General features: G+C 36.5%; 1 protein-coding gene across 1 annotated transcript; it reads right to left on the reverse strand.

The window, feature by feature from the left end:
- Nucleotides 1–302: 302 nt before the first annotated feature.
- LOC144961219 (NADPH oxidase 1-like) lies at nucleotides 303–6,171 on the reverse strand (the record flags this gene model as incomplete). The annotated part of the gene is made up of 5 exons (XM_078894492.1): nucleotides 6,118–6,171; nucleotides 5,580–5,675; nucleotides 3,565–3,675; nucleotides 1,572–1,656; nucleotides 303–366 (listed from the first exon to the last, which is right to left on the reverse strand). Coding segments are annotated over exons 1-5 (401 nt in total), but the record flags the coding sequence as incomplete, so codon positions are not given.
- Between the last annotated feature and the right edge of the window lie 5,306 nt (nucleotides 6,172–11,477).

The raw sequence follows: 11,477 nt of genomic DNA on the forward strand, positions 1-11,477 counted from the left end.
AGAAAAATGAGTGCAAAATGTCTTTCCTAATGGCCATACTGTTAAGTTGTCTGAACGCTGGAATCGAATCCTTGGACCTAAATTCTAGACCATGTTGTGAGTCCAAGATCATACCACTGAACCACATTAATCAATAGAAAAAGAGATTATATAAAAGGAAATGTCACAAAAAATTAAATTTTGCCATGAAAAGAAAAACAGGAAGCAAATGAATTACCGGATCAGTTGAGCGGATGGGGTTGATCCATGTACCTTAGGGGACGATGGTAATAAGACTCAATTGGATATACGGACATCAAAACCTTTCATTTCTTGGCCTCTGCCAACCTCCCCAAAAGTTGAAGATATGGGCACTTACATGGATGACTGACAAAAAACAGAGAATGGCATAACAAATGTAAATATTTTTTTTTAAAACTTATACCAACAATATTTTTCCCATATAGTGAGTGTAATCTTATGTAAAGCACTCCTACGCGCATTGTGGATTAGGGTCTTTATTTATTGTATTAATCATTGTAAACTAAACAATCTCGGATCTACTCAGATACCAGATTCAATGAAGAAAGTAAATTGTATTTATTCTATTATTGTAAACAAAACAATTTCTCATCTATTTAGACACCAAGTTTAATGAAGAGAATTTTAAAACCCTCTTTTTTAAATAAAAAGGTTTAATGCAATTTTACAATGCCTCCCTCCAGCAAGCCATATGGAATAAAGTTTCCATTTCACACAGCATACTTGAATGTTAGGGCGCCCTTCCCCAGTAATAAACGCTTACAATGCCGCCATAAACTAACTACTCATCACCCTGAGGCAAATTGTGGAGATGAGTGTAAGGACACAAAGCCAGAGCTATAGTTTCTATTTTTTGTTTTGTTTGTCATAATCATTGTCATCCATCTACTTGTTCACAGTGCAAAACAATACTTAACTTTTGTTACAAGATGGCACACTGAACCCCTGAGCATACCTAAAGAGTTTGTTTTTTTCTCTTTTCCATTAATTAATGTTCAGCAATGGCACAAATCATTCAACACGACTTTGAATAGAAAAATGTGATCCATCACCTCAAAACAGTAATAATTTCGGGTGGATTAGATGCTAAAAAATTGAATATAATATAATCAAAAGTATGAAAATTGGATTAGGTTTCATTGAGGTCAAAAACTAAATTCTGATTTCTGATCTGAAATTCTACATTTCTGATCATTTTAACTTTAAATCCACTTTTTGGCAACAGTTTCATCCTGACATAATACCAGATCGAACCAACAGGTCACAAATTAGAACTGACATTGAAACAGATGTTTGGTTTATGGGTATAAATACCAATGAAGAAATATATTTGGTACTGGAAATCTCACTTCACAAAAAACTTAATGTTAAGAATAGATTGTGTAAAATTTATGATACATGCTGAGAGATGACACGTTTATGCCAAATTATTTCCAAATAAAAATGAGACACTAAAGCCACACATCTGTTTGTGAATTAGTTATTTTCGATCTGGCAGCCAGAAGTGGAGAGTGTTTTCTTTAACATAAATTATCCATAACTTAACTTACAAGTCATCAGACAAATCATATATGCTATGTATTTATGATAGGTGATATTTTTGTCTAGCTGGCTTCGGATGGTTCTTGGGCAACACTGAGGATGAAAAACATAATCAAAAATTTAACCTTCAATCAAAAAAAAAAAAAAAAAAGGAAAAAAAAAAGTACACATAGTTAATCCACAATAAGCACAACGCTCTCAGCGCCTTAGTAGAATGTTTTATTTTTTCATCTCCTGATGATGGAACAACAAACATTTAACACATTGGATGAGACAGGCAGCTGTTAGGCAACAGTACAATTTGGTAAAAAGACAGCAATGGCACCTTCGAATATAATATCCATCTTCCATATGACAAAGAAAATGTGTGCAAAATGTATAATATAGTGGAAGCCAGTATTTGGAATGTTTTATTGGAACAACCACTTACTTATAACGCTCTGTCTGTGACACATTTTTTTTCTATATAATTTATACTAGTTGATAGGAGCATTGCCTGTTAATTGGAATTATTGCAGAGCTTCAACAAATGTGTTATTTATCTTTAAAATTTTTAAGTAATCAATAGCATGAATATCCCCGTAGAATGTAACAAGAATGGAGCCATCGCATGTCTTTAGCTGAATAAAGAAGTCCCGGTTATTAAGTCCATCTCAACCCATTCCCTTTTGGTATGGTAATAATGTTACACTTTAAAACCATAAATGAGAGCATTGGTAATGATGCAAAGGTTGGTTTGCTTTTGAGGAGGCATGTTGCATTAATTAAATTTGTATTGTGCGGCTATGTGGTCTTGTGGTATGACACTCACTTTTGGATCAGAAGATCCTGGGCTCGAGCCTCACTCAGCACATAGTTGAACCCTTGGAAAATGCTCTTTACTCACATCTCACTGTACTCAGATGTAAAATGAGTATCTGGTCATTAACAGCTGTTAACAGCTCTGTTGGAAAAAAATTGTAATATCGCCTAACAGGCATTATTCCGTTTCTACATCTTATGTGTTGCTGTTGGTCATGGGCACTTCAAAAAGCGCTTTGAACATGTTTAGTGGATATTGCACTAACATAAAGAGCTTCAATTTAAAAATATTTTTATGCTTACTTTTACACTGTTGTTGAAGATTGTGGTTGCTTTTCAATTATTATATATTAATACTAATAAGTAAAGTAAATAAATTAAGGATGTCTGAAGCGCTGGAATTTAAAATTATGTAACGAGAAAAATGGAACATATAAGGTAATAAAGAATGTTATGGGCAAATTTCAAAACCCTTATTCAGCCAACAACGAGAGAAATATCAGAAGGTAGCACAATACAGTCAAGACAGACAAGACAAGAACTGAGGTTACAAAGTAAAAACTGAGGAAGAGTGAAATAACCATTGATCTTTGCTTTGCTTTGGAAGGTTTTGGATTAATGTCACATTCATCATGGGACGAAGCTTCAAGCAAATCACATAACTTAACTTGAGTGTCAATATTCACATTTCAATCCTGAGGTTATTAACAGAGTTCATCATTATTGAAGAAATGACACTCATTCTACTCTATAAATCGAAACAACTTAAATCGAATTCATAATCTTGACTTTTAAAGCGAGTTTTTAGTGTATGGTTCATAAGAATGGGGGTAAGAAAATAGAGCACATATCCTAAAAGCAAAGGTATCAGTTCCAGGTTCAGTAGATATTTTTTCTGACCACACTGCCAACTTAGTAGTGATTGGGTAGCTGAATCTGATTGATTTGGCAGAAAGTACTTTGAAATAGGATAGCAAGCAATTCCTATTGACTATTTAATGCTACAGATACTGGATAAATTCTGACTCGCAGATCTTATGACTGAGTAGGTAATATTTCACCCTGTTTCAATACCAAATTCCCAAGATGAGTCACACTTTCATTTTACATCACCACTGCCGTTCAATTACAGTATTGAAACAATGAGGAAAGATTATTTGAAACTTCATCATTCTATCAAAACTGAATGTTCCAACTTACCATGCAGCATCCTCGTATAGCACTGATGAGTTTTCGACAAACAGGAAATAGAATTAACATGACGTTAAAGTTAAGACACTGAGCACTTCCTCTGGCCCAGCATAAGGAACTCTGGTAAAAAATAAATGAAATCAAACAGAATAATTATCATGTGATCGATAAGAATTTATCTCTGATTTATGACTATTTTAAAAAATTTAAAAACTTTATTTTCTCCCCTGTGCAATATCACTTAATGAACTTTTCTCAAAACAGAATTTGACTACAGTATTTAAACCCACAAAACAATAAATAAGTGGTATGAGTGCCCGACTCAACGAGGTCACATTCAACAAGGTGACAGTTTTAATGAGGGATTCAGGAATCCCTATTTCTGGGCTTTATATTTTCTTAGTAAACACAAATATCCATTCAATGGGCACCTCAGCTCATAAAGTCGCATTTAACTAGGTCATTTCCACCATAGAAATGCTACCTGCAAAATGACACAAGAGGTTTCACTTGCATTTGTTTTGCTCTTCCCAATCGCAAACAAGCATTTCTGATTGTCTAGAAGAAGAAAAAAGGATGTGTCCACAATAATACTCTACCTTATGTGAATTCTCACTGATGTAAGGAGAAAGGGGAGTTGGGTTGGTAGACATGAATGAAATGCTTTGAACAGCTGGGTGGGGCAGATACTGTGTATGAGTGTATGAGAAAAGATATGTAGATAGAGAGAGAGAAGAAGAGAGAAGAAGAGAGAGAGAGAGAGAGATGAGAGGAGAGAGAGAGGAGAGAGAGAGAGAGAGAGAGGGAGAGAGAGAGAGAGAGAGAGAGAGAGAGAGAGAGAGGGTGAAAGAGTTAGTGAGAGCGTGAAAGAGAGAGTAAGTGAGAGAGAGAATGATAGAGTGAAAGAGAGAGAGAGTACATGAAAGATAGAGAGAGAGAGAGAGAGAGAGAGAGAGAGAGAGAGAGAGAGAGTTAGCAAGAGTGAGAGAGCAAAGAGCCAGAAAGAACGATGAGAGAGTGAGAGAGAGAGACAGAGTAGTGAAGAGATAAGAGAGAGATAGAGTTAGTGAGAGAGAAAAGAGAGAGAGAAGAGAGAGAGAGAGAGAGAGAGAGAGAGAGAAGAGAAAGAAAAGAGAGAAAGAGAGAGAGAGGAGAGAGAGAGAGAGAGAGAGAGAACAGACAGACAGAACAGAGAGACAGACAGAGAGAGAGGGGAGAGAGTCTGAATATGAATCTTAAGCGAAGTTGACTCAGTTCTGAATATTTGTGCTTGAGGTTGGAGAGTGTTGTAAATGTGGTAGCCATTATTGGTATTTAGACTTTGATAATCTCTGCTTGAAGGTGTCTATATCTGTCGTGTTCATATGTGTTTCAGAAAGAGTATTCCAGTGTCTTTGAAGGTATGGGGTGCAAAAGAATACTTGAAGACGTTTGAGCTTGCATACAAGTGTGTTTATGTTAATGTTTTTGAGGTGGTTTTTCCTTTGAGTGCTTGAATTTGGGTGTATGTCTCGTTGTTCTAATGAGATTACCATCATTTCCTTTGTAATTTGCACATCAAAGTTTTTTGTTCTTTCCATCTGGGATGTAAGGCAGTCCATCCAAGTTGTGTTATTTATGTCTGTTACGCTGCTATGTGGGCAGGAGTTTTTGCTCATGAATCTTGCAGTGTGACACAGGACAGTTTCAATAGCAGATTGTAAGTGTGGATCCCAAATTGTACTGGAATAATCTAAGATTGATTTTATAAAATGCAAGGTATGCGGTTTCTTTCAGACTTGAATAGAAATGTCTGATGTTCCGTAAAATGAACTGGGAGCGGAATTCAGTATTCGTTATTTGTTGATGCATGCCTGCCATTGCATGGATTTTAATTTGTGATTATTTAGTGTGTAGATGGATCTAAAGAGTTTCTAAGACTTGTATTGTAAATAAATGAAAAAAAAATTGTGTTCGTCTCTTGATAAAAAAGAACTTCAAATCTAATATTTTACATCAAATGTAATCTTTCTCCAAGTACGTACCCCTACAAGTTCATGTAAATAATAATACTCCTCAGCATCTCGATAATAAAGATATGTTTTCACAAACAGCACAATGTTGACAGTCAGCCATATACCCTGCAATAACAATATATAAATGAAAAAGAATGGATTAAAGTTATATCTAAGATCCCTCACCAGCTAAATTTCTAATTTGTCTTTTGTTGGTTTCAATTCCTGACTACCTGCTTCAGCGGCACTGTACACTGTATATTGTTGTTTTTAAAGATCAGTTTCTATCTTGCCCAACAGATAATGTCAACTGTCAAGACAAGGGCAACCTTGTATTGTTTGCATTTGCCCAAATAAGAAATAACAAAACAGAAGTAGTAAAGTATGAGTATGACTATATTTCCAAGTCCAAGTCTCCAGCTATCTTCTAGTACTTTAAATCTTCACTGCAGCGGAGGACAGCCTAGAAACCTCCGCCAACCTCATCACAGGACAGTGCAGAACTATGTGGTCTGCTGTCTCTGGTTTCCCCCTTGGCCTATAAAAAAGTGGATGATCCACGACATACACTGATACTACTGATACACTCATCAGGACACCCGTTTTTTCTCATTGACTTTGATTTGACCGTGACATGTCATGAGATGAGTTCGTTTCATGAACAAAACTTGTGACTTTTTTTTAAAAGTTCATTTGTCACAAATTGGCTGGCTGACCTGATGCAGACTAACGAGAAAAGGGTAGACGTTGAGAAGGGGAAATCCTGCCTAAAGCCTAATAAGGCAAAGGAAAGTAAAGATTTTGGAAAGAAGGAAGTAGAAAATGATGCCAACAAAGTATCACTCAAACACAAGAAGAATATGATATGATATGGATCGTGCACTGCATCAATATCTAAATTGCAACTTGCTCACCACAACAAAACCATTTCGGCGCTTCATTCACCAACAAATAAATCATTCTTGCTATTTAGGGTGGTTTTAAGTCAGAATTCCATTCCTAGTTTCGATTTCTCCGTTTCCACCGATGTGACAACAAAACAATGAAGCTCTTTTACAAATAAAACATGTCAGGTCTTCCATATCACGCCGTCCGTCAGACACGGAAGAGTTCGAATGAATCCGCCACGCCCATGACTCCGCCCCTTTGCCACCCCACGGTATGCCAAAGTGTGGTCCTCAGATTTAGTACCATTTGGTGTGGTCTGTGCTCATAATCATAATAATGGAGAGAAAGGCCATGGATAATACATTGCACATACACCCGGAAACTCGTCTTTGAGTCCTGTTGCTATTCCTTTTGCTCGACAAGAAACGTAATCTTTGCATCGTTACCCTGCTGCTCTGACGCTTAGTCATGAGACCCCCCTGAGCCTAATATAAGACTCCTTCCGCACTAGGACAAAACTGTCCCGGGACAAATTTGTCCTGTCCCATGGGAGAAAACTTCTATTCAAAAGGGGTTCCGCACTAGGACAGGACTGTCCCAGGACACACCTGCGCGAATACATTATTTATTTATTTTTACAAGATTCAAAAGTGTATTTGTAGGCAATTGCAACTCTAATAATTCACAATTTATGAATCAACATAAGATACGACATGACGATAATGATTTTTTACACTGAACAATGGGATTTGTTTACATAAGATTTATATAATCATGACATATTCTTATAGCAAGAGTAATATTATTGCTGCTGCTACTACTACTACTACTACTACCACTACTAACTACTACTACTACTACTACTACTACTACTACTACTACTGCTACTGCTACTACTACTACTACTACTACTACTACTACTACTACTACTACTACTACTATAGTAGTAGTAGTAGAAATAGTAGTTTGTAGTAGTAGTAGTAGTAGTAGTAGTAGTAGTAGTAGTAGTAGTAGTAGTAGTAGTAGTAGTAGTAATGGATGAAATAGAGGTTGCATATTTCTGTGCTTTACTACGTGGAAAAAAAAGACAAATTGAAAGAGAAAACAATATTGGGTGCATCCTTTAATGACCCAAAGATTGCTCAAGGGTCAATTCCGTAGACTCTATGGTGATCTCCGATCTTATCCTAAAATGACTTTCTTGGAATCACCTCATTTTACCCAGGTGCAAATGAGTACCAGTTCGCTGATGAAAGTAATCTTTGACGGACTAGCATCATTCAAGAGAAGAATAGAAAGTCAGCATGCTTCGTACCCGAAAGGCATCATTTGACTAAGCTCAATTTGCGGCGCTGCACTGCGGCTGACGCCTGGGTTATACCTCGTCCTAGCTAAATTTGCGGCGCTGCATTGCGGCTGACGCCTGGGTTATTCCAGCCTTCCCTTGGAATAGACCCTCGAGAAAAATTTCCCCTATGGGATGAAAAAGGGAATTTTATTTTTAAAAAATTTAAACTGTTATCTGTCTGCTCAACGCCACAGAAACATGGATAAGTTCCGGATTTATAAGCTTAGGAGGCAAGATGGCCCATGGTTAGCGCGTTGTACTCTGGACTCAGAGGTTCTGTGTTCGATTCCGACCGAAGCCAATTTGTACTTTCTAGAGCAAGAAAATTTACTCCAATCACTCACTCCATTCAGGTGTAAAATGGTACCTGTGAAGCTGGGATAGTAATCTGCGATAGACTAGCGTCCTGTTCAAAGGTTTTCAAACAAATACGTTAATTGTCCGCTTCACGCTATTGAAAACGGGATAACTCCTGCACCATTGGCTACAAGGCTCTAAAGGACTTAATTTGTCTTACACTGAGTCCAAGTGGCTCAGAAGGACTTACTTAAAAATATTTTCATTGAGAATTCCCGAAATAAATACCGATAAAGATACTTGATCCCACAAGTTACCGAATAGATGTGCGACCGGTTTTAGACACGTTACTGCTGTGTCACAGTGTGACACTTCTTAAATTATATTTATAAACATACGTTTTTAAATTGCCGAAAATGTTTATGTTGCTATGCCTTCTGTACGTGGTTTCATCACATAGAATTATTTTTTGAATTGTTCTTGCTTTTTTATATTCAGAATTGAAATACATAAATAAATTATAACTGTGAAATTGAATGTAAGCTTCAGTTTAATATACCAAAACAGATAAAATGGACGTTTCGGGTTTCCCCTTCATCAACAACACATGATGCATTAAAAACTACAGACGAATGAGATAATGTGGTAGTGGCGTTGTTAAGGGGAGGGGCGACACCTGAAATATCGATTTTTGGGTCAAAATATAAAATTTCAGTTTTTTATTTATTATAAAAGAACAATCAATTTTTCACATATTTTCAGCACTGAGAAGGTGATTTGGATAATATAAAGTTTGTAAATCGTCTTTCATAAACATGGAAGTCGACATGAAAATACCAAACTTTTCATTTTTTTTGTGAGAATTCAACTGAAAATAATAGGGCTGAAAAGCATTATAATACATATCGATGTTGTAGATTTTGATATCGATAGTTTAGTCTACTCTTTGCCCATCTAGTTGACACGGTTTCAGTCTCATAAATATCACAATATGGGCAGGGGAGGAGTTTAGAAACTGTTAGTCGCGAACAAAGATTGTGTGTCAAACAGCTGATAAGAGGTCAAGTTGTCAGGTAAATACAACGTGATCACGAATGGTGCGATCTGATTGGCTGACCTTGTTCTCGACTTCCGACTCCGCGCCAGGGATTGGATGTTGAGTCAGGGTGAAAGTTCGCATCTATTACTATTACCTTTACTACGATTTGTTTACATTCCGATTGATCAATTGTTTTATCAAATTTTGACATGTATTCACGTTAATTATCTCTAAATATTTCCAATTTTTACTGGATTATTATAAATATACCTAAAGTGACCAAAAAATCCAAACGTTGGCAACAATTATTTGCTACAAAAGCCAAGAAAGCAAGAAAGTTATGATGGCTCATGGTTGATCCGTGGCCACAAATCTTTGATTGGAATTGGGTGTGTGACAGTAGTATTATGATAAAGCGATTCCAAGCAATGCCGCAGCGGAAAGAAATGAGATGGGCTATTCTTGCTGGTCTTTACCACGGTTATTCCACCAATGACTTCCCTCAACATAGGTATTGTCCTCCTGAACCGGACTCCAGATGCTTTTAAAATAATATATATTGCTGCCCATGTGTATCCTGTTGACACAAGCAGCGTGTACATACACCTTTGAATTTTGATTTGCTTCATGAGCACTTGAAGCCTGTATATGATTTGTTGAAGTGTTGTGAGATGAAGACAACACAAAATCCAAACGAAAGGTTTCATAATTCTGTTTGGTCAAGATGCCATAAAACATACTTCCATTCCCTGAAAAAAGTTGAGTTTGGTGCAGAGTATAATTTTGGTCCAACAGAAATAACATCCCTGAAAGTGTCTTTGAGCATCGGTGGACTGGGAGAACACTCCCAGATGTTGAGTCAGGAAGCAGAGTCAAAAAGACTTGACCAAAGCATAAGGGTTGCTCAACATAAAGAGAAAGAAAGACGTAAAATAAAAGCTCAGGCCCGTGAAAAAGCCCAGAGGGAGGCAGAAAAAGAACACGGGGGACCCTCATACGGTGCTGGTATGTTTTGAGCTGGTTGTACCGTTTTGTCTTATTATTTTCATTCATTGTTACTTTGATCTCGTTTTTCTCAAAATGACATTTTTTAACACTCTTTTTTATCTTATTTTGTCATTTATCAATCAATTTGTTTAAAACTTTGCATGTCTAGAGCTATAGTGATTATCTAAAATCATACAGAAGGAATTTTAAATATCTTTATTATTTTTTGAAAAATTGACATTTTTATGTCAAAAAACATGATTTTTATCATACCGAAAAATTATTTTTTTTTAAAATTTATAAAATAAAATCTATTTAAAATATTTAAAAAATGCTCTGTATTTTTTTTTATAATATACAAAAATACAACCATGCAAAATTTCAAGAAAATTCCATGGAAACTTATTGAGAAAGTAACTTTTAAAAATAGCACCAGAGAAGAGTAAAATCCAAGATGGCGGCCGTCACCATGGCAACCGGACACGCCCACCGAAATAAATCACATGGTTCGAATCCATTGGTCATAGGCAATGTCCCAATATAAAAAGTTATTGGATATAGCCATTATTCTTGAAAATAGTTTCAGGTGTCGCCCCTCCCCTTAAGATGCATAAACGAAAACATTGATGGGTAGGAAATTGTATGCTACTTTGTGAGGAAGCGCGAATTAAAACAGAGCAATAGAAATTTATAAAAGGTGCGTACTTAATTATGTCAAAAGAGGGGAGGCGGGGAGGAACTGTGTAATGCAGTATAGATAGTGAACTAAAATAAAGTGTGGACTATTGTTGGAAAATAAATACAATGGAATTGGAAATAAATACAAAATATAAGGGATGTAGGTATTAATATATTAGTGGCATTAGCAGCAGCAGAAGCAACAGTAGTAGTAGTAGTAGTAGTAGTAGTAGTAGTAGTAGTAGTAGTAGTAGTAGTAGTAGTAGTAGTAGTAGTAGTAGTAGTAGTAGTAGTAGTAGTAGTAGTAGTAGGGATGCAGAAAATAAAGATAGGCATTTCAATTTTGACACGGCGCCGCCAAGTCTGGGACTTTTTTGTCCTAGTGCGGAAGACTGCTATATTTTTCTACTATCACAAACGATATGAACACGGGACTGGGACAGTCCTGTCCCGTTGATTTTGTAGCATTTCACAACTGCTTGGGACACAATGGGACTGTTTTGTCCCGTCTCAATAGGTGCGGAAGATTTCTCTAAATTCTAGTAGGAGTGTAGTAGTAGTAGTGGGATGCAGAAGATAAAGACTGCATTGCAACTTTGTCACGGCGCCGCCAAGTCGGGGACTTTTTTGTCCTAGTGCGGATGGCGGCTATATTTTCTACTATACAAACGATATGACACGGGGACTGGAC

This window comes from Berghia stephanieae, unplaced genomic scaffold (assembly GCF_034508935.2).
Source record: "Berghia stephanieae isolate SIO BIC M18660-M18661 unplaced genomic scaffold, UCSD_Bste_1.3 scaffold1791, whole genome shotgun sequence".
Classification (NCBI taxonomy): Eukaryota; Metazoa; Mollusca; class Gastropoda; order Nudibranchia; family Aeolidiidae; genus Berghia; species Berghia stephanieae.